This window comes from Mirounga leonina, unplaced genomic scaffold (assembly GCF_011800145.1).
Source record: "Mirounga leonina isolate KUSES-001 unplaced genomic scaffold, KU_Mleo_1.0 Mir_104, whole genome shotgun sequence".
NCBI lineage: Eukaryota > Metazoa > Chordata > Mammalia > Carnivora > Phocidae > Mirounga > Mirounga leonina.
In genome coordinates, this window is record NW_023270231.1 from 5,074,024 (window position 1) to 5,098,031 (window position 24,008).

The 24,008-nt window shown below is 36.5% G+C and overlaps 1 protein-coding gene across 1 annotated transcript; it reads left to right on the forward strand.

Moving 5' to 3' along the window:
- Positions 1-3,009: 3,009 nt before the first annotated feature.
- On the forward strand, positions 3,010-22,969 carry UBLCP1 (ubiquitin like domain containing CTD phosphatase 1). The gene is made up of 11 exons (XM_035013434.1): positions 3,010-3,269; positions 6,312-6,509; positions 7,306-7,397; positions 7,796-7,881; positions 7,965-8,080; positions 9,301-9,399; positions 11,894-11,931; positions 12,448-12,546; positions 16,139-16,255; positions 19,953-20,080; positions 21,856-22,969. The coding sequence occupies exons 2-11, from the start codon at positions 6,356-6,358 to the stop codon at positions 21,881-21,883; spliced, it is 957 nt and encodes a 318-aa protein (XP_034869325.1). The 5' UTR covers positions 3,010-3,269; positions 6,312-6,355; the 3' UTR covers positions 21,884-22,969.
- Positions 22,970-24,008: the final 1,039 nt, after the last annotated feature.

Sequence of the window (24,008 nt, forward strand, 5' to 3'; positions counted from 1 at the left end):
AGAAAGAAAGAAAGAAAGAAAGAAAGAAAGAAAGAAAGAAAGAAAGAAAGAAAGAAAAAAAAAAGAGAGAGCGAGAAAAGAGGGAAGGAGGAAGGATAGTTTTTCAATTGGGAGGAGAGAGAAAATGGCCTGAGAGAAAAGGGGAAGGAAGTAAACAGGTCAGGGGAATGTGGGGATAAAAGCAAGGTGGTGGTGGATTTCTGGCTGGGGTGCAGGAAAGTCCTTTAGCCTTCTAATCCAAATATGATCACAATGATGTCAGCAGCTTATCATCTGATTTTATGAAATTGGTTCCGTATTTATTTTAGTCTCTTAGACCTAACAACCTATCAAAACCCTAGGGAAGAATTCCCAGGCATCTTTAGTTGCTGCAAAGAATTATGAGTGAGGCACAAATATATTACTCTCCACACATTAGAAGGGAAGATCTAGTGAGCAATAGGAAGGAGAAATTTAATTATTTAATTATTCTCTTCCTAATGACACTTTGTGAGTTGCTCTGAGAACTTTTTTAATGTCCATTTTGTATTTATTCCTAGTTCCCAGGAGTCCAGCTCCTTTCTTCTTCTTTTTTTTTTTTAATTCAATTAGCCAACATATAGTACATCACTAGTTTCAGATGTAGAGTTCAATAATTCGTCAGTTGCCTATAACACCCAGTGCTCATCACATCACATGCCATCCTCAATGCCCATCACCCAACTACTCCATCCCCCTACCCACCTCCCCTCCAGCAACCCTCAGTTTGTTTCCTATAGTTAAAAGTCTCTCATGGTTTGTCTCCCTCTCTGATGACTTCCCATTCAGTTTTCCCTTTTTCCCCCTATGATCCGCTGTGTTGTTTCTTATATTCCACACGAGTGAGACCATACAATTGTCTTTCTCTGATTGACTTATTTCATTCAGCATAATACCCTCCAGTCCCATCCACATCAATGCAATTTTAAGTATTCATCCTTTCTGATGGCTGAGTAATATTCTATTGTATATATATACCACATCTTTTTTATCCACTCATCTGTCGATACATCTGGGCTCTGGACATTGCTGCTATAAACATTGGGGTTTACGTGCCCCTTCAGATCATTACATTTGTATCTTTGGGGTAAATATCTAGTAGTGCAATTGCTGGGTGGTAGGGTAGCTCTATTTTTAACTTCCTGAGGAAACTCCATACTGTTTTCCACAGTGGCTACACCAGCTTGCATTCCCACCAAGAGAGTAAGAGGGTTCCTCTTTCTCCGCATCCACACCAACATTTCTTGTTTCCTGACTTCTTAAATTTCCAGCTCCTTAATTCTTAAGATATTTTTTTATTTCACGAATGTTTAGCTAAATAGAAATGGACTTGGAAGAACTGAGATATGGGCAAATCTTCTGTTAAATGCACTATTTGTCCAAAATACTCTGCTACCATTATTCTCTAAGAAATACCACTGTTCAACGCTTGCAATTATTAAATTATCTATGCTTGAGTAACACCAAACTTATCAGATTCTTCATACAATGGTTATTTTATCAAGAATTTCTTTATGCATCCTTTTGCTTAGATTTAAAATTTAAAATGTCTTAGTTGACATTTATGATTAACAAAAACAAGCTTCTCAAGAAACAGTAAAAAATATAAAGTGGCCAAGCAGCTGGTTAGCACATGAACAAGGAACAGACTGGGTTGAAAGAAAATTTAATTCATTCTGGAGTTCAGTCCCTTGTTTTTTGACCATCTCTTCGGCTGAACTGCTACCATGTGATTTTTGTACAAATTCTTTTAATTTTGGGTTTTCTTTCCCCCTCCTTTTTGAGAGCAAGAGCAAGAGAGAGAGCGGGCGTGCGCGCGCGTGTGTGTGTGTGTGTGTACGTGTAGCACATGGGAGTCAGGGTGGAGGGGTAGAGAATCTTAAGCAGGCTCCAAGCCCAGCATAGGGCGGAGGGGGAGCTCTATCTCAGCACCCTGAGATCTTGACCTAAGCTGAAATCAAGAGTGGGATGCCTAACCAACTGAACCACCCAGGCGCATCCCCCACCCCTTTTTTAAGGAAAAAGGGTGTACTTTTTTTTCTCACTGAAAATGTTTCATTTTTAAAAACGAGCAGCTTTTCATTCATTACTAATGAAATAAAAATTGCCAAAAGATACAGGTAAGGAGAACATAAAATAGTGTTTGTCTTAACTAAGAAACTGTTAAGACACAAAACTTGGCTCTTTGCTTCCCTTCCATCACAGCCAAAAGGGAAACATGAACCGGTTATATCACTGTCAAGTAGAAGGAAAAATATACGTAATTCAAAGACTTGTGCATATCTGAGGCCAATATTACGTTCACATTTTCCCTTTTCAAAATCTAAGTTTTATTTGGCGCCACATAGAACAATCTAGCGGCAATGATTTTTTTCTTCTTCTGCCTAAAAGCAAAGTGATGCACACTGAAAACTCGCTGTATGAATCAGACAGACTGCACCGAATTTCCACTAAAGTCTACAATTCTTTTGTCGGGGTTTGTAACTGGCTTTCCTCGCATTCAAAGGGGAGGTGGGGATGGGCAGGTGGAGATAAAATTCGGTACAATACTTTAGCGATCTCGATGGCAGCTCTCGAATTGAGATTTGCTTCTTTGGTTTTTTGAGTGACTTAGGCTTGCCCTTTCCCTTTCCTGCAGGTCCTCAGTTTACCCTTGCATTGAATAAAATGGGTAGAAAAGTCTAAGCTCCTAAAATTACTAGTGTTGGAAGCCCCTGGTGCGGGGGGGCGGGGGGGTTCCAAGTCTTCAGTCTTAAAGGTCACCTTTCAGCTCTCATCCGGAACATGACAAAACCACGAGAATCCTAGTCTCGAGCCCTACGAAGGTCTCAGCACACCTGGAAAGCCAGGGTAACGCCACCGACCCGCCTCCTTCCGCGAAACAATACCACAGACGTCATTCGCCTGAAGCACCACCCCCACCAGCTCAGCACCCACTGGCGGGCGCATGCGCAAGACAGGAGCGGGCCGGCAGCCGTCCAGGGACCCTAGGTATCTGCACAGTGGTTAAAGTCTCGGAAAGGCCTGGCTCCCTCGCCGGGTGAGGAGATCCCTGGCAGCGGCTATCTAGGATTACCCCCCACCAAAGACCAACGCGAGAAGGTGCCGTGTGGTCTCCAGAGCGTTTCCGTTTCAAACCTGAACTTCCGGTTCGCTAGCCGGTTCCGGTCCCCGTTCTCCACTTCCGGTCGCCCTCGGTTCCGCTGCGGCCGGTTCCTGCGTCCGCTGCTGCCGGTTCCGCCGCGCTCCAGGTGAGGGGACGCAGGGTACCCCGGGGCGCTGCCCACGGAGAGGCCGTTGGGGCCGGGGACGCAGCGCAGCACTGGTGTTCGCGCGACGCGGCTTCCACTGCGGCCGGCCGCGGCGGGCTGGAGGCTGCTTGGAGGAACCCTGGGCCGCGTCTGCCCCAATCCGCGGCCCAGGCCTCCGGCCCCGGCCAGCTAGTCGCAGGGGCCACCGCCCGCCCATCCGGCCTTCTCGCTTCTGTCGTGGGCTTCCCGAACCCCAGTGGGTTTTGCGTCCCCTAACTCCGTTCCTCCCTCCTCCTCAGCCTCCCTCTTGAAGGCATCCGGCCTCTCGGGTTTTTGAGTCTCTCCTATGCTTGTATGCCGTCCCAGACCATGCACTCCCGTAGCTGTCGCCCCCGCACTACCTCGCAGTTGCTGCTGCTGTGCTGTAGGCTTGTTGAAAAGTTCACCTCCCAATTCCCAAGATGTTAACTTTTGCTGCCGTTAGTTTCAAGTTTTCGCCTTTGCAACATTTTAGTCGTGTGGTCTTGGACAAGTTGTTTTCTTTTTTCAGTTTTCTAATGTGTATAATGAAGACAATAGTCGTTAGTTCAGGATTGCGAAAATCAAGTGAGACAAGTTGTTTAGCATGTTGTCATTTTTCTGTCATCGCCACCATTCGTCTTGCTCTCTAGAGTTTACTAAGTGCTGTCACAGGTGTTATCTCACGCGTTAACACTGTTCTTGTTAAGTAAATATTAATAGTCTCATTTTGAGGTAGGAACTTTGGAATTGACTAGGCAAGTCAGTACAGTATGGTAGAGAGAAGAACTAACCCAAACAGCTGTTCTTGACTCCGGGTTCGCTATAAAGGTGCGATCCTTACTTGTGTAGGTTTAATTGCCAGACACTCCCACCCCCAAATCATTTTTTGGTTTGCAAATCTGATAGGGTCCAGAATGATACAAAGTATTAGAATTGTGTGAGAAAGAAGGTTAAATGTGAAAACATAAAAGGACTCAGGCATTTGCATTGTGTGTTCCATTGTGACTGACCTGAATATTGAAGAAATGAGGTTCAAAAGCAGTTTTAAGGACTATGCATTTTTGCAAATTTTGCAAAATTTTGATGGTGTTTGTTTTGTTATGCTTGGTCCTTTAGAGCACTTGCCAACTTGGAATTCCCACTAGCGGTGTAGGTGTACAATGTTTAACATTTGTATACTACTTTACTAAGCATGCAGAGCCCATGCCATCTGGCGTATTTTCTTTTTTAGCTGAGAAAATTGCGTCTAGAGCACTGGCTCTCAAACTTTTAGTATGCCTCAGAGATGGAGGTGAGGGGGAGGCTGAGACAGGGATTGTTAAAAAAAAACACAAATTGCTAGGTCCTTTCTCTCCAACTCCAGTTATATTTTTAACAAGTTACCAAGTAGGGTCATGCTGTTAATTGATCTGAGACCACACTTTGAGAATACTGGTCTAAAGGTGAAATGACTTGTCCAGGCTCATCTGGAGCTCAGGTGATCTCCAAACTCTCTGTGCCCCCCACCCCCCAACACAACATAAACTGTGTTAGTGGTGTTTGCATTCTCAGCTCTTGTAAATTTTCATTTTTATTCCCACCTTCACAGAGAAATAATATTTAAACCATATTTTAGTTTGGCTCAAATTCTCTTTGGCTGTTTATTGAGGATCATAACATTTGTTAGAACAAGTTTTCTCTAACAGAATACATTGCCCTAAATTAGCACTTTCTTTAAATTTCAGTAGAGCAGATATAAACATAAGAGCATAAATATAAGTGATTTTATGGTGCTCTGTTCTAGTGGACATGTTGAAGACACCTTAAGTTTCTAAGTTATTTTTGCATATTATGATTCACAATTTGCCTTCTTGCAGTTGGTCATAATCCAGGGAGAATGCAGTCAAATGTTTCATTAAACAAGCGATAGCATTTGGAAATGGAGATTAGGAAATTCAGTTCTCTGACCTGGAAGGGGGCAGGGGGATAGACTTAGGAAAACTGATAGAAAGTTTTAAGAGGGAAGAGACCTACATGCTATTGTTGATGAGAATAGCAGCCAGTATTTAATCTCTGTGTGCTTAAATCTGTGCCTGTGGGTTTTGTATTAACTGATATTTGACACCTTGCCTCCTGTAGGTCCCAATTTAAGAGAGACAGTTGTGATGTAGGGGAAGAAACATGAGATTTTAGTCAGAACATGTTCTGTTCCCAGCTTTGTGCCCATGAGCAGATTGCCTAACCTCGTTGAAGCCCCGTTTCCTTAATTGTAAAAGAGGGACAGTTCTTATCAACCTTGTTAAATGACATTGCATAAAAACTGTCCAATTTGTTAAATATGAAACACATAATGGCTATACTTTTTATTTAGCACAGTGCCTAGAACACTTCAGCTCAAGTTTTTAGGAAAATATATTTAGCCAATACTTATTTATGTAGGGCTTACTATGTGCCAGGTCTGTGTGACTTATGAGAGTTAAATTAGCTAATTATGTATAAGACCTCCAAAGTAGGTAGTATTCTCATCCTTAGTTTACAGATGAAGAAACCTAGACACTAAGAGTCTGATAACTTCCCAAAGTCAAATAGCTAATAAGTGGGATAGCTGGGATCTGAACCCAGGTACTCTGGCTCTAGAATTTGCACTTTTAACAACTCACTGTGCCACTTCTCAAGTGTTAAATAAATATGAATGGTCCATCATGGAGGAACTTAATCTGTAGCTTAAACCTTGTCAAACAGAGAGGGAGGGATAGGTAGCTGATCGTTGCAGCTTAACAGTCGAACAGGGAGAATCAGACAGAGTATTAGGAAGTAGTAACTTTAAGCCAAAAATTGGGGGGGTAGGGGAACTTTAACTTTGAGTCCTAATTACTTTGGGTGTTCTGGTATCATTTCTGTAAGGAGAAAATATTATTTCTCCACCATCAAGTTGTAAAGTAAGACTCAAACTGCATTGCTCCTAAAACTTAGTTACAAGTTTGGCTACATCTTTGACATACCTATTTTAACTTATTTACTTGTATATCCCTTTCTTTTTAGGTATCTTTTTCTGAGTGAAAGCTGCTTGATCATATGTTTCAAGGATGGCTCTCCCTATCATCGTAAAATGGGGTGGACAGGAATATGCAGTGACCACACTTTCAGAAGATGATACCGTGCTAGATCTCAAACAGTTTCTTAAGACCCTTACAGGAGTGCTACCAGAACGCCAAAAGTTACTTGGACTCAAAGTTAAAGGTAATTCTCTCCTCACTTTAAACTTTTTTGCATTGATATATTTATGAATTTTTATATTAGCTCTGTTCTCTTTAATAAGTCTTTCCCCTTGGAGATTTCTTTGTTAGGGATATTCCTAAAATTGTTTTATGATGGAAATAACAATATTAAAAATTACTTGAAAATACCACCACTATTAAGATTACTTTTGATTCCTCTGACAGTTGATGTTTGCTTGTTAAATCTTTGGCACAGAAGTCTCAGGTAAAACTGTAATTTCTGACATCTGTGTTCTAGCACAGCTTTTTCGTTACAGCTTGGTTCTTGTACTCTCCCTAAATTGTCTTTTCTGCTTCAAAAATAATGATGATTTAAAATGATGATTTAAAAATTATAGGCAGTGTTCATATCCAGTCTGAAAAGGACTTTCATGGTGTTTGTGTTTGTTGTATCATTGAAGGGTGAATTTTGGGTAGCAATAAATCTCTAGTTTTATCTTAGGTGCTCAGTGTTCAAGACTTTCTGGAAAACATCTTCATCTTGAATGACAAAATAAAACATGAATTTATTTTGTTTAGCTCGTTGAATAAAGGTGTTCCTCTGAGATGGAGTTGGGGAAAAAACAAATCTTGTATTAGTTGCTACTTCTTAGTTTGTTAGACGTTGCTAATTCAGCAGTGACAGTTTGTTAATTTAAGGAGAAAAAAACTGCTGTGGAATCTGTACCAAAACTTTTAATGTTAGGGTTTTGTATAATGGGATAGTGAAACCAGCACCTGAACTTTAGTGAGAAAACAGTCATTTGCTTGTATTGTAGGCAAACCTGCAGAAAATGATGTTAAGCTTGGAGCTCTCAAACTGAAACCAAATACTAAAATCATGATGATGGGAACTCGTGAGGAGAGCTTGGTAAATGTTTACTTTTGTTACCATTTGTCCCTTTGAAGATATGATTTATATTACACTGTTGTATCATGGTTTTAATTGTGGTAAAATTGTCAGTTTGGCAGTCAGTGAAAAAAACTTCACAATGTATGTGGTATTAACTCAGCGGAAAACAAATACTAGGGAACTTGTTAGTATATAGTTAGCCATAAGCATAGTAGTAGTGCAAATGGTCAAAATAACATGGTAAATCTGCCCAGTGAATGTGTATAATGAATTATAAAATGTGGAAATTTTCTCACAGTGTGTGTTTGAAAGATTCTTGACCTCAGACTTTATCTTTTATTTGGTTTTTATGTTATGCATGTATTTGTTCTGTTAAAGACAATTTGGTAAAACAAAACTGTTTTTCATCTTAATAGGAAGATGTCTTAGGTCCACCTCCTGACAATGATGATGTTGTCAACGACTTTGATATTGAAGATGAAGTAGTTGAAGTAGAAAATAGGTAAGTGCTTTATAGTATCAAAGGAAATGGGTTGTAATGTGAGAAAAAAGTGAATGTTTCACCTGATTTTATTTTTCTATTAGGGAAGAAAACCTACTGAAAATTTCTCGCAGAGTAAAAGAGTATAAAGTGGAAATTTTGAATCCTCCCAGGGAAGGGAAAAAGCTTTTGGTACTAGATGTTGATTATACGTTATTTGGTAAGTCAACTAAAACTGTGCTTTATTTTCTGTTACCCATAACAACTCTTTTTTTTCCTTTTGTTTATTTTTTCCTTCCAATATGAAATATTTGAAAGCTTTTCTTATTATTATAAAAAGTATATCATTCATTGTAGAAAATACTGAAGTCATCTGTAATCTCAAACCCCTAAAATAACTGTTCTTATATTTTAAGTGTATCTTCCAGGGTGTGTTTGTATGTATATCCTTTTTACTTTTGCTTAATGATATTTTGAATATCTCAGTCATTTAATATTATTCATTATGAATTAAAGATACATATTTTTTGGTCACCACTACTCTAGTTTATGGCTGTATCTTAATTTAACCATGTCATTCTCTATTGATTAACATTTCAATTTTTTGAGGATTATTTAAAAAGCATTTTTGATATTTTATCATTTCAAGTGATACAGTTTTTCATTTAATTATGTTCAGGGCAGATTCTTTTTTTTTAAAGATTTTATTTATTTATTTGAGAGAGAGAGAGAGCACAAGTGGTGTTGAGGGGCAGAGGGAGAAGCAGACTCCCCGCTGAGCAGGGAGTCCGATGTAGGTCTCGATCCCAGGACCCTGAGATGACTTGAGCCGGAGGCAGATGCTTAACTGACTGAGCCACCCAGGTGCCCCAGGGCAGATTCTTAAATTTAAAATTTCCCATGTCAGCAAAAAAGAAAGATGTTTATTTCATCCTCTAATATTGCTAAGAACTGACTAGTTAACTCCTGATATTAGCATGAATTTATTTACCTCTAATCCTAAACTTTAAGTACAGGTCATAAGTTAATGTGTACTTATTTTAAAATTTGATTATTAAGTTAGTTGGGCCTGTCATTCTGGTGAAATGTGATTATATCTGGGAGGTGAATGGCTAAAGTGAGTATAGGTGGCTCTAGTTTGTTTTTCATGTGACAAAATAACGTCTGTATTTTAAAGACTACATGAAAACTAAATTTACAGTTTACTATATAAGCCTGAATTCTGGGTATTGCTCTTCCCAAATTAAAAAAATCGATTAATTAAAATTGAATCGCAGTGATATCAAATTGTGTGCTTTCAAAGACATCTGTCAACCAGTATAATTCAGTCTTAGGTAGTTTGCATTTGAATGTTTATATTACATTTCATAATTTTCATTGATATCAGGTACTTATCCATGATAACAAACTAGTAATCATCTATGACTGATTTTCTTTTAGACCATAGGTCTTGTGCAGAGACTGGAGTAGAATTAATGCGACCATATCTTCATGAATTCCTAACATCTGCATATGAGGATTACGACATTGTTATTTGGTGTAAGCTATATTTTTTGTTTAGATTTCCATGGAAGTAATCTTGTTCTGTAAATTATTCTGCTTTATAAAATGTGACTTAAAATGACCTGTGGTTAAATATGATGCATTTTTCATTTGTTTTAGCTAATTTCTGATGAAACATGTTTGACTTTCTTGCATCACAATATAAACTTATATGTATATTTGCCAATACCACTGAAGTAGTTAAATACAGGAAGAGCGTAGGTTATCAGAATAAAAATGATCTTATTTTCGGGGCGCCTAGGTGGCTCAGTTGGTTAAGCGACTGCCTTCGGCTCAGGTCATGGTCCTGGAGTCCTGGGATCGAGTCCCGCATCGGGCTCCCTGCTCGGCGGGGAGTCTGCTTCTCCCTCTGACCCTCCTCCCTCTCCTGCTTTCTGTCTCTCATTCTCTCTCTCTCAAATAAATAAATAAAATCTTTAAAAAAAAAAAATGATCTTATTTTCATAAGACCCCACCTTGATTAGGAATTTTTCTTTCTGATCTTCACTGTAGAGTCTTTGATGCTTCAGGATATTGTTGGTTTCTCCTTTTTTTATCACTCTAGTTTCAAAACATTTGGAGAAAGACGTATAAAAAAATCACAGTGATGTTGTTCTTCAGAAATAAAGGAATATGAATTAAGGAAAATTAAACAGACTAAGGCAGTATTACTCAAATTGTGGTCTGTGGACCATTCCAGGAACTTACAGGTCTGTGATAAGATCATGAGTTTGCTCCAGAAAGTAAATTTACTACATTACTGAGCACACTGTTTAGTTCAATGGACATTTTGTTGTGGCAAGACTTTATTGAGAAGAGAAACTATTAATTTATATCTTACCTCCCCACAAACATTTAAAGTTGCTTCTTGGCAAGCCATAGGCAGAAAAGAGCTATCCTGATTGTGAATTAAATAAAATCTCATCATGAAAAATGCTATGTTTAATTGTACTAAGTTTTTGCTGAGTGACCACAAAGGTGTTACTTCAATCTTTAAATTTCCTTTGTACTTTTCCTTTTAATCAGAGTATCTCCATTTTTCAGTATTAATACGAGTTCACAGCCATTTAGATTAAATACATAGTTTTCTGGTTTATAAGATACAGGGAGGAAAGCTTCCTGGGAACAAATTTTGTTCAACTGACACCTGAGATGACATTTGAGAAAAAAGTTTTTCCTCTAAATGTTATTAAAGTAGACTTAGAAATTTAGAGAATTTTTTACAATCATATATTTAAAATAAGTTATTTTTGTAAATTATGATATCTAATGGTAGTATGTTGAAATGGGCACTTCACTTTGGAGCTAAATCAGCTAGAGTTTAATTCCGACTTTGTCCTTATTTTGTGATACTGGGCAGGTCAGTTAATATCTCTGAGCCTCAAGTGCCTCATCAGAAATGAAGATAAGTAAACCTGTATTACAGGGTAGTTATAAGAATAAAAGTATCAGTATAGCAACTAGTACCATGTCTGACATACAATAACTAATTAATTGGAAACCCTTTTTATTAGCTGTGAATATTTTTGTTTTTCATCTGGGGATTGTAGACCTAAAATAGATACTGAATTTTAAAAAATTGTTTTTCCCAGTCTCATGATTGTTGTCATTGTAGATGTATCAGTCTCTAAGATTTTAGTTCAACTGACCAGTTTTGTGTGGAAGGTGATTTCTTTCAGTTGGTGTGTTTGTGTGCTAAAGACTTTTATTTTGAGAACTCAGGTACCTCTTTTGTCTTTAAAAAATACATGCACATACACATACTGTAAAAATTAAACTCCTTTTCCCTTTTTAACCATTTTACTTGGTAACAGCTATGTAGTTTAGTCCAGTAACTTGGGACCAGAAAGGCATATAAAACTGAGGGTTGAATTTTAATATCAGTGATCTCAAAACTGGTTGGTGTCTGACAATGAGCAGATACATAACAGATAGAATTTATGAATTTAGTTGTGTCAGTTTCATTGTTAAAAGCTCCTAGACTCAGTGAGCACTAAGTTTCCTGAGCCTGGTAAAGTGTTGATTTTTATTGGACCTATTGATCTTTAACATCAACTTTTGGCACATAACATTAATCTGCTTATATTGACACATATGCCAGTGCATTGCATGGCAGTGGGAACATGGAAGTAAATTAGAGATCCAGGCACCCTATATTTAAATGTGGATTGTTGGAGAACAGTGTCAGGGCTGTTTTTAAACAGGAATTTAGGTCTTGATTTATAAATTTCCTAGATTCAAAATTCTTTTGAACATTGGTTACCTGCATCTTTTAGATAAAAGTTGTTAAAATTCTATTCTGCGCTGATGCACTAAAAGTAAGTTTATTTTTATAAATACTTAAAATTACCGTAAATATGTTAGGAATTATTATTTGTGATGCATTTGAGCTTTTAATCTTGCTTAGAAAACTTACTTATACAGAAGAAAAAATTTTTAAATGAAGTTCAAGCTTTTCATTTGTATCGTATTATCATTCTTCATATTTTAGCCGCAACAAATATGAAGTGGATTGAAGCTAAAATGAAAGTAAGTGTTAGACAATCCATTTAAGAATGTTTTGAAATTGAATTTGTCTTTTTAGAAGTTCCAAGTTAAATTAATTTCATTCTCATTGGAGGGCATTTAATAGATAAACAGTTGGCCATTATCAGGAATAGAGGTGTGCTTAAAGTCTGGTTAATGGTGGAATATATTGTGTAATTAAGGCTTTTTTAAGAAAAAGTACAGCAGAGCTTCACGTCCTTTTTTTCCCCCATTTTACAATAATGCTTTTTTTTTTTCTCCTTTTGCTTTGGTGTGTAATAAAGAAGTGATGTTCTTCTGAAATATGTAATGGGATGTAATCTGTTTCTAGTTTCTTTTCTTTGGACTACCATTTGTTGGCTTAAACGAAACTAATAAACTTGGTAGTTGTTGAGCAAGGTGTGGTGGTGGCCAGTAGGGTAGAAGGTGGCATTATGGGAAATGGTAGCTGGAATATTGAGAAAGCCTGGAATTTTTCATATTACTATATTTTAACCACATGAATATTTGTATTTATAGGAGCTGGGAGTGAGCACAAATGCAAATTATAAGATTACCTTCATGTTGGACAGTGCTGCTATGATAACAGTGCATACTCCAAGGAGAGGACTAATAGACGTAAGAAGTCATTTTACTTTTTAAAGTTTTAAATGTTTATTTTCTAGTATACTTTTTGTATTTATGATGGTGGAATAAAGTACAGAAAGAGTTGAGAAGCACATTTGAGTGGATAATAAAGTATCAGTTGAGTTTGACATAGGAAGATGTATGTAAGGTTAATAGATTGGAATTTTAATGATAGAATTAAGGATCTTGAGCAAGACCGTCAAGAATGGTCATGGATAATTGTCCCATGATGATGGCAGCACAGTGTTGCTCAAAACAGAGTAGGTGAGAAAAAATACTGAATATCATCGAGGAAGATACGAGAAGCAAACCAAAACATACTCACCCTGCCCTATATAAAACTGATAAGTAAAAGCAGAAAGCATGATGCATGTACTTTGGTGTGATGCATATGTAACCCTGGGGAAGAGCAACAAGAACCACCAGAGAAAAGGGTTGGGCTAAAAAGATTAGGGTTCTTCACTTTGTTTACTCATTGAGTAACCAGTCCTATTATTGAACTCTTATTTGAAGGTGTTACGATAGTCACTGTTGGAGACATGGTCTATACCTTTGGGAAGCACACGAACTAATAAGAATTGGGGAGAACTTAGCAAACTAGGAAAGCATAGAGGAGACTATTGAAATTGTCAAAATCATAAACAGAATCCTTTAAATGCATGGAGATTTATTCAATAAAGGAAATACTTCATACGTCAAGGGAAAAACATTACCTACTAAAGTCGTACATTTATAAAATCTAAACACTAAAAAAAAGTTGGGGAATGTTAAACATAGTCATGTTTATAATAGTGAAAAATTAGAGAAAGAAAAATAAATCTGGTGGTTGCCAAAGAGGAGATAGGTGAGGGGATGGGTGAAAAAGATGAAGGGGATTAAGAAAGACAAATTTCCAGTTATGAAATAAGTAATGGAGATAAAAGTACAGAATAAGGAATATAGTCAATAATGTGATAACATATAGTGACAGATGGTGAGCACTGAGTAACGTATAGAATTGTCGAATCACTATATTGTACACTTGAAACTGATGTAACACTGTGTGATAATTATACTTCAAGAAAAAATGAATAAATCCTCAATATCTAATAGTAGGGAATTGGATATAAAAATTTTTGTTCATCCATAAAATGGAATGCATTTTTGATGTAACAAATATTTGATGTAACAGAATATTTAGTGATTTAAAAATTTTTCATGACACATCATTAAAGAATAATTTAGAGAACAGTATTTGCAGACTGTTAGAAATAGTTTTTAACCGTTATTTAGTTCAGGTTTCCCCTTAACAAAAGATCTATAAACTGTGAAGCTGCTGGTGTTTATAAAAAAGACTGGAGGAGGGGCACCTGGACTGCTCCAGCTTGGACTCTTGATTTTGGCTCAGGTTATGATCTCAGGGTCCTGGGCTCAAGCCCCACTTAGGGGCGTGGTAGGCATGGAGTTTGCTTGGGATTCTCTCTCTTCCTCTCCCTCTACCCCTCCCCCTGCTCCTGCACTCTATCTCTCTCTAAAATAAAATCTTTAAAAAAAAAAAAAAGACTGGAGGTAAATATATCCTTCGTAATGACTGGATTATAGTTAATTTAAAATTTTCCTGGGTGCTTTTTGTGTTTTCAGTTTTTTTTCCCTACAGTCAGCAGTATTATTTCTTTCTTTTTTTTTTTTTTTAAGATTTTATTTATTTATTTGACAGAGAGAGAGAGAGAACAAGTAGGCAGAGAGGCAGGCAGAGGCAGAGGGAGAAGCAGGCTCCCTGCCGAGCAGGGAGCCCGATGTGGGGCTCGATCCCAGGACCCTGGGACCATGACCTGAGCCGAAGGCAGCGGCTTAACCGACTGAGCCACCCAGGTGCCCCAGCAGTATTATTTCTTTAACTGAGAACAAAGTAATCCAAGTTTTGGCACTTGACATAATTAGAAAATGACAGCACTATTTAAGAGGATGTAGGATTTTAACCCTGGGTGTCATAAACTAAAGCTCTTGTCCTATTTCATGAAGCTTTTGTTAGCTAAGAAAATGAAGAATCTGGGGCTCCTGGGTGGCTCAGTTGTTAAGCGTCTGCCTTCAGCTCAGGTCATGATCTCAAGGTCCTGGGATGGAGCCCCGCATCAGGCTCCCTGCTCTGTGGGAAGCCTGCTTCTCCCTCTCCCACTCCCCCTGCTTGTATTCCCTCTCTCGCTCGCTCTCTGTCAAATAAATAAATAAATCTTAAAAAAAAAAAAAAATTAAGAATCTGGCTTACTGTGTCAGTCATATTTGTCTTGAAGTATTTGGTTGGTTTGTTTCAGTAGTAAACAAAAGAGTAAAAAACGAAGGCAAATAAAATTAAAATATTTTAAATAATAATTTCAATAATATTCTTTGCAGTAGCTAGGACACTAAGAAAAAAGGCTTTCTCTATATTAAAATAAGTTCTAGAAAGAAAAACAACCTTTTTAAATGACAACCTTTGTTACCATTTATTTACTACCATTTAATCTCCTATAATTATTATTATCATATAATTTCATATTACCGTAAAAGAGACTCCTGTCTTCAGCAAAAAGTACTTCTAAAAATTAATTTATTTAAAAAATTTTTCTGAATGTGTAAAATAAACTCATGATTCAAAAATAAAAATAAAGTATGTAATGAAAAGTCTTCCTCCCTCTGGTCCTGTAGCCACTTAGTCCTCTCTTCCTACTGTTCTTGTGTGGTCTTACAGAGACTTTATGCAAGTACCAACAGATACGAATATGTAAGGAGTTATCTTTTTTGAAGGCTCATTTTAACAACTCAGAAATAAAAGTAAGAATTTACAAATAATAGTGATTTTGAAGTTAACCAGTTGCCCTAGAAATTGTGCACCTGTGCCACTGAATAAGACAATCAGTTTTCCTCTACAAAATGTTTAAATTCTGTATTAATAGAACCAGGCACTTTGTTCGTTATTAAGGTTTTCTAGTTTTGAAAACAGACCCCATGTGACACTCAAGCTCTTAGGGGCATGTATTAGCCCAGGAAGTCATGTGACTGCTCAGCAGACAGTTAAGCAATTACTTTAAATTCTTACATTTTATTTTTTTAATTTTATTTATTTATTTTTTAAAGATTTTATTTATTTATTTGACAGAGAGACAGCGAGAGAGGGAACACAAGCAGGGGGAGTGGGAGAGGGAGAAGCAGGCTTCCCACGGAGCAGGGAGCCCGATGCGGGGCTCCATCCCAGGACCCAGGGATCATGACCTGAGCCGAAGGCAGACGCTTAACGACTGAGCCACCCAGGCGCCCCTAAATTCTTACATTTTAAATAATTACTCCTCCTTTAACCCCAAATCTTCATGTTAAAATTATGGAAAGTCTTACAGTGGGTTTAGGTAGGTAGACATGAGCAGACCTTTCAGAAGTTAACATCGCGAGATCCGTTGTGCTTTAAAGTGTGTTGCATCTCAGCTGTGGTCTGTTCACACGGCCAGCCGTCACTGTCCTACAGGAGGAAAGGAGTGCTCTGACATAGTTTGGGCATTTTGAGGTATCTCTGCTTTTAAGAAAGGATGAACTGTTGATAAAATTGGAGTTAAATCTAAACTTTTGTTCTAAGGTAAAGCCTCTTGGTGTTATATGGGGAAAGTTTTCGGAGTTTTACAGCAAAAAAAACACCATAATGTTTGATGACATTGGAAGAAATTTTCTAATGAACCCACAGAATGGACTAAAGGTAAGACATAATTTTATGCTATGTAATCTGAAATTTGTGGTAGAACTTGAGCACTGTTGAATTTCATAAATTTTCGGAAGTATTCTGGTCACAGGCAAGAAAGCTTACATATCTAGAAAAATTCATATAGTTGAACATTTAGAAATTTAGAAATGAATTTAGAAAAATTCATATAGTTGAACATTCTCTCTCCCATGTTGATACCTTCTTGGGTTGCCAGCTCATCCAGGTATTTTCTGTTTAGTTAGCTCTGTGGAACACCATGGGCTTACTCACATTGACTTTCAGCATCACAAGTGAAAGCAACAGACATTTTATTAGGGATACAAATCTTAGGATTTCTGATGTTCTGGTTAGCTGGAAAGCTGGCAGTAACGGTTTATTTTTTCCTTTTTAAACCAAAACAGGTTTTTGAAAATTCATACAGGGCAACTAGAGATCTTAAGAGTTATAAAATGCCACAGCTAGGAATCTCAGTCACCTTATCTACCTTCTTAACTTTATATAAACAATCTGAGGATCAGAAAATTTGTAACTTGCCCAAAATCATGTATGTGACTGGTTAATGACAGAATCTGAGTTAGAATCTAAGTGACTTGATTCCTAGGCCAGTGGTGATCTTAGCATGAAGTCATATGCAATCTTGTATAGGTATTATAGTAACATTTAATCCTGGTAGCATTGTAAATTGGTAAGATAAACATCTAAAACTTTACATTTCTGGATGTGGTCTTTAGTGTATGAGGAAAGGTTAGAGACAGAATGCTGATCTTGATAGTGAATTGCCACAATTATAAAAGCTGTTGACTTGGAAGAAAAGTACTTGAGGTGAATTGGTAGTTATGTTCCTCTCTAAAATGGTTTCTGTTTGAGGCTTTGGGAGAAATGTTTTTCTTGTGTGTAGTTTGCCAGGTGTGAGGTACAGGAATAAATTCTTGAGAGAAGATTCAGTTGCTCTAAACCAAATTCTCTATGAAACTAATGGTTAATACCTGTTCAGGAAAAGAGGTGAAGTCATGATCTTCAAGGATGATTTTTGAGGAAAGCTTTAACTTAAAAAAAAAAAAAACACGATCATTAGTTTCATATGTGTTTAGAAGAAACTTTATTTTCCTAGCCCACATTTGGGCTCTACTTATCTTTGGATGCAGAGATGATATAAATTTCTAGTTCTTCATATTACTTTAGAGCAGGATTTTTTTTTTTTTAAACTAGGCATTCTGTAGAATCACTGAAGGAATTTCTAAAAATACCTGTCTACAATCCCCCCAAATTTTAATTCAAGAGAGGTATATTTAAACATTCCACTGGAAATCTTTCATATGTCTCCTTTTGAAACCTCTTTTAAGAAGGTAGTTATTAATGATTTACCCACAGTGACATAGAAGCAGTTTTGAAATTGAGAACTATTCTTCCTGTGTTTTGTTGTCATGGTTTCATAATGTTCTTGATAGAAGTCTCAAAAAAGATTTCACAGAGATCTTAAAGATGACTGCTTATTTTTAGAACAGTAAACTTCTAATAATATAAGCTTGCTAATCTTAAGGTTTGACATAGAATATAGAAGACATTGTGAATTATGAATACAGTACTGAACTAAAAAAACTTTAGTTTTGGTCATGGATAAATCGATACTCAGAAAATTTCATTTTTATTTATACAAGGAAATGATGATATAAGAGAATGCAGATAATCTAGACCATCTTAAGTTCCTAAAAAGGTTTCTTTGATATGAGACGACAGTGGTCATATATATTCTGCCCTGCTAGTGAGATCATTTTTAAAGAATGATACAATAAGAAGTGATTATGCTAGAACAAGTGAAGGTAGTTAAGTGAATAGTAGACTTTTTTCCACTTAACTAGCTTAACTTTTAGATCCAGAGTCATCGGAGTATTTTAGTTTTGCAATTTAATAGTGCTTACAACCAACTGTTAAGAAAGTAACAGTAACTTAGCAGGGCCTTGGTAAACTAGGAATCACATTGTACATTGTATATTAATAATTTAAAAGTTAACATGTCTTTACAATTTTTATTTGAATGAAGGAATACTTTGAAACATTACAGTATTGCCCAAGATTATGCAGAAACTCATTTCACTACATCACAATATCATGCCTCTTTACTTCCAGCCCCAGGGCTTAAGCAGGGTCTGTTTCTTCGAGAGAATCTTCTCTTACCTCCCACATTCATTGCTGCTGCTGTGATACAGCACTGCCCACTCTACCTGTTTGGAGGCAAGATCTCCTACAAGTGCTTTGCTTCTGCGCAGACTCACTTTGGTGCCCTTAAAGTTGTGGGAGCCTGGCTGGCTGACAGCTGTGGAGGTCCCTGGCACCAAGCTGTTCTGATGCTAGTAGAACAAATGGAAAAATGGTGGTGTGTTTTTCCAATAACAGAAACTATTTAAAACCTTTCCTCTTCTTAATAGGATATGGATTTCTTTGGGTTCATTGTTCTCAACCAGTGACAGAATTAAATGTCATCTGTTTTTCAGTGTTACTATGTAAAATTAATAACTAATGAGCAGTTTGCATTTTCTCTAAATCAAAGTAAGGATATGTTAATACTTTACTAAGGATTATTTCTTCAATCCTTATATGTGTGTTTTAGGCGTATGATTTAAAAAAACAATTTTTATAAAATGAAAAAAATCCAAATATAAATAGAACTATATAGGAATTATATAAGGAACTCCTACATATGCATCATTCAGTTTAAACAACTTATTAATTCAAAGATGATTATTTTTGCTTTGTATGTACCTGCTTCCCTCTCTGTAATATTTTGAAGCAAATCCCAGAATATCATTTCATCTGGAATTAATTAAAAACTTTTGGAAGGCTGTCTTGAGTTTTATAAAGATATTTGAGCTGGTGTCTGAAAAAGCAAAACTCCTTATATGAACTGTGACATAAAGAAAAGTGCTTAATATTTATAATTTAACGAATCATTATAAAGATAACACGTGTAATTACCACCCAAGTCAAGGTATTAATATCCCTTACTAATTATGATTCTCTACTCTGTCTGCCATCCTGACTTTTATGCTTTTGAAATAAATGCTTTTCATCATAAAATATATCAACCTTAAATATTTGGAAAATAGACTTCTTTTTATGGGAAAACTTGTATAATTAAAAAATATTTTTATGGAGACTTTAATGATAAAAATGCTTGTGATAAAATGTGAAAGGACATGTTTTATAAATGTATAATATCTTAGCTATATGAAATTTTATAGAAAAATAGTGAAATGAAGATCATCATTGTTAAAATTTATCTCACTCCCCTGTTGGATCATGCTTGTATTTGGTTAACTTTTTATAAATTGGGTGGCATGAATTAAGTTACTTATTTAGTAAGAAGCGTCTAGATTGATAGAAGAGGAAAAAAATCTAGCAGTTTTGCAAAGTAAGAAGCCATGTAGGGCTCAAGGGCTAGAAGAAAGTTAGTGTTGTCAGGTTCAGACTGAAAAATAACATAAGGTACATGAGGTAGAAGGGCTCTTGGCACTGTAAACGTTATACACGGACTGTCAGTTTATTTCACTGAGATAGTGCAAAAGTCATTTTTAGGACTGACATCCTTAGTAATATTTTCATCTCATTAACTGAATTTGAATGAGAGGATAGTGTAGATTTGTGCTAGTTTCCTTATTGCAGTGTGAAGTGTTGGATGTTTGTTTTCTAACAGATAAGGCCTTTTATGAAAGCGCACCTAAATCGAGATAAAGACAAAGAACTTTTAAAATTAACTCAGTACCTCAAGGAGATAGCAAAATTAGATGACTTTTTGGACCTAAACCACAAATATTGGGAAAGGTAAGTGCTAATTGCTTATTCATTTCCTTTTCACAGTAGTGAATGAAAACATTGTCTGGTGACCCTGGTATACACATAATTCTGAACTTTTATTTAAGATGGGTGAATTCTGAAACTATTTTCTAATGCAGTGACATCTCCCCCAAAAGTATTCTTCCCTTTCATCTTAACCTCTACCTTGTTCATAAACCTGCATCTCTTAAGATCTTTAATACTTCTAGGAGAGAGGATTTGAGACTGGTACACATTTGTGTTGCTACTTATAAATTATTTTGTGACACTGGATAGGTCACTCTTTTATGAATCATATGGAAGGTAGTCCCTCTTCTCATACTATAAAATAAAGTCAGGATAAAGTAAAACACACTCAAAAGTTTCCTGTGAAAAATCACTCTACAAGTAACCTCTCTGTGTAGCAGAAAAATTAGAAAACTATAATCCAGTAGAGAAACAATTACTTAATGATTTTCCTTTCCAGAGAGAACCACCATTACCATCTTGATGTATGGTCTTCTAGTCTTTTTTCTAATCACAAACATAGGCACACATCTACATATAGCCTGCCTATGAACATCAAGATTCTGAAGCAGGGAAAACCTCCGGGGAAGTGGACAGGATTATAGTGTACTGCAAGTAATTTTTTAGAATTTGGTTTTTAGGAATCTGCTTGCATTAATACAGCAACAAAAGAAACTGTTTGTGTAATAACAACAGTTTGGCTTTTCGGATCACTCTGACATATAGCTTCTTAATAGATAATTCTCATAATCCTATAAGGAAGGTAATGCAGGCATTTTTATCCTCATCTCCAAATTATTGATGATGTAACAAAGGCATGGAGTTAATAAATGCCACAAAGTGAACAAGTTTTGTACCATTAAAACGTGTCCAGGTCTTCTGATTTTAAGAGCTCTTTCCCCACCCCATACTACTGAGTATAGTAATTTGTAAATGTGAAAACCCACAATCGTTACTCAAGAAAAATAAGATCTTATCTTTTCTTTTCTTTCTTTCTTCCTTTCTTTCTTTCTTTCTTTCTTTCTTTCTTTCTTTCTTTCTTTCTTTCTTTCTTTCTTTCTTTCTTTCTTCCTTCCTTCCTTCCTTCCTTCCTTCCTTTCCTTCCTTCCTTCCTTCCTTCCTTCCTTCCTTTTTAAGATTTTATTTATTTATTTGACAGAGAGAGACACAGCGAGAGAGGAAACACAAGCAGGGGGAGTGGGAGAGGGAGAAGCAGGCTTCCCGCTGAGCAGGGAGCCCGATGTGGGGCTCGATCCCAGGACCCTGGGATCCTGACCTGAGCCGAAGGTAGACACGTAACGACTGAGCCACCCAGGCGCCCCGTGGAAAAATAAGATCTTTAAATGAGTTTGAGGTTCTTTTTGGAAATTACAGTGTTAATATACCACTTTCACATGAGGTAGTCAGGCAGTATGAAGGGAGAGAATGCAGTCTCCAGAGCCTTGTTTTGAATCTGAGCTCTGCCACTTTCTAGCCGGTGGAACTTGGGCCCTTAGCCTCTTTGTGCTTGTAAAATAGGAATAAGTTCTGAAAGAAAGGTCTGCATAGAGCTGTTTTGAGGATGAGTGAATTAATACCTGTACTTAAAACAGTGGTTGGCACATAAAACAATCAACAGATACTAGATTATTAACAATTATTACTCATCTGGAGAAGTTTTGTTATTAAAATGAACTGCTTCTTTTGGGAGGAGAGTTAGATTGTTATTGTGAATTTATCATGATACAGTTTAGACATCTTTATTTTATTTCTTGCAGGTATCTGTCAAAGAAGCAAGGACAGTAGTTACAAGTTATATTGGCAGTTATTGAGGATACTTGAGATCACAAACTTCTTGCTTTTATGCTAGAAATCATTATGATAGTGCTGGACACTGCAGTGAATATCAGACTGCTTATACTTGGTCTTCCAGTTTTTTGTAAATTTAATTTTGTATTTTTTGAAGATCATAGCAATATGCTAAAAAAATCCTTTTTTCCCCTATATGAATATACTGTTACTCTTGAAAAATATTTTCTCCAGCATTGAGTACTGAGTTCCTCCCCCCCCCCCCCCCCCCCCCCCCCCCCCCCCACACAAAAATCGACAAAAATGTATACTCAACAATGTCGTTTTGTGGCTTTGGAAACAAGTTATGTCTTGTGTTTTTGTCTCATTGTGTTGTTGTCTGACTAAATCTAAGACCAAACCCATCTTGCAACTACTGCTTTTCCCTTTAAAACCAAAAAAAAAAAAAAAAAGTTTTTGCGTAAGGATCCTAGTTTGGTATGCTTAAAATCACCAAGAGTTTTTTTATTCCTTTGTCATAGACACAGTTTCTCTTCTTACTGTGCACTATTTACATCTCTAAATTTTGATCTGTCTCAGTTTGGTCTATATGTGTGTCCGTGTTTTTTGAGTAAAACTGGAAAACGTCAGCTGTGATACAAGTGTGTCTCATAGTATGAGAAATAGAAAACATAAGCCTGAAGAATAAAAACTAAGGAACAAAAGTTATTTCTTTTTGGTGGCTAAGTAGAAGCATTTCTGCCTAAAACCGTTGTCATGAAAGCAATTAAAGGCAATACATTTTTAAGGGGACGGCCCTAAAAAGCATGAACAAAAAGTTTTTGTTCTGTTCCAGCTATATCTTGTCTAAGTGCAAACACTGTGTCTCAGTGAAAATATTTAGCCATAAGATTAAAAAAAAATTATTTGCAATGCTTACGCCTGCAGATATGTAATGTGACCACTGTTTTGTGTTGACAGTATTGCTTTATACAGTTCTTGTATTTGAAAGGAATCTGATCCTTTCAAATAAACATGGTGTATATTGTTCTTACGGGACTATTTCAGTGGTGTAAATAATAAATACTTTTTCTTAAAACATTGGCTTTGCTCTCTACTGTTCCAAATATTTTGCCTCTTTGTTGAATCACAAAGTGAAACAAACAGTAGGCTGGGGCAAGGACCTCTTGAAAAAAACTAAACGTGTATGGTTTAAAAGTGTGAATATCACTATTCATTCAGAATTGGTTTTAGCAGCTACTTAGATATGTTAAATTACTTAGTTCTAATAAGTACCATGTTTTCAGGAAGATAAGCTGTTTTCTTTGTGACAGGTTATTATAAAGATATACAGTGCAGAAGAGTTTGAGAACCCTTAAATAAGATGATTCAATTAAAAACATTTCTAAATTATAAGGCTAAATTTCAATATTTAAGGATGGAGTAGAATTTTTTGGAATATTCATTTCACTGGGGCATTTTCCCATTGTAAAAGGCAGTTTATCGTTCCAAGGTAGGCATGGAAAGGGCTTAATCTTAAAACTGAACACTTAGAACTGTTTAGTTCAGTAAAGAGCAGAACATTTTCTAAATCAATATAAAATACGAAAGTGAGCAAGCCTCAAAGCGAAGTAGGATTTTTTAAAAAACATTCTCTGCCATTAGGTGGTGCTCAAACCAAAGTTTATTAGCTGGTATGCAAAATTTAGTTCTGGGAGAACATTGTTACTGTCGGCTTACCGAGATCACATGTGTCAGCTTACTGAGATCACATGTGTTTTCTAATAGAGTATTGGCGTTTTTACTTTGTCTTCTGCATCTCGTAATTTATTGAGCAGATCGATCTACCTCTTTGTATGTGGCTCACACAACAGAACCAGGCTGATACACAGGCTGATGAAACAGCAAGTTAGTTCTATGGTTTATATGTTCCTAACTTTTAAGCAGTTGGTTCTTAGTAAAGTATATTTAATCTAAAAATTGCAGAACATCATTAAACCTTTGATTCAGAGGGCACTTGGAGATCTAGTAGCCCCTCAGGTCCTTTATGAAAATCATTTATTGGACTAATGATACCTATAGGGGTTACTCAGTTTTAAAAGCAAAGAATAGATACATGGGTCATTACAGTGAGTAACTGAAA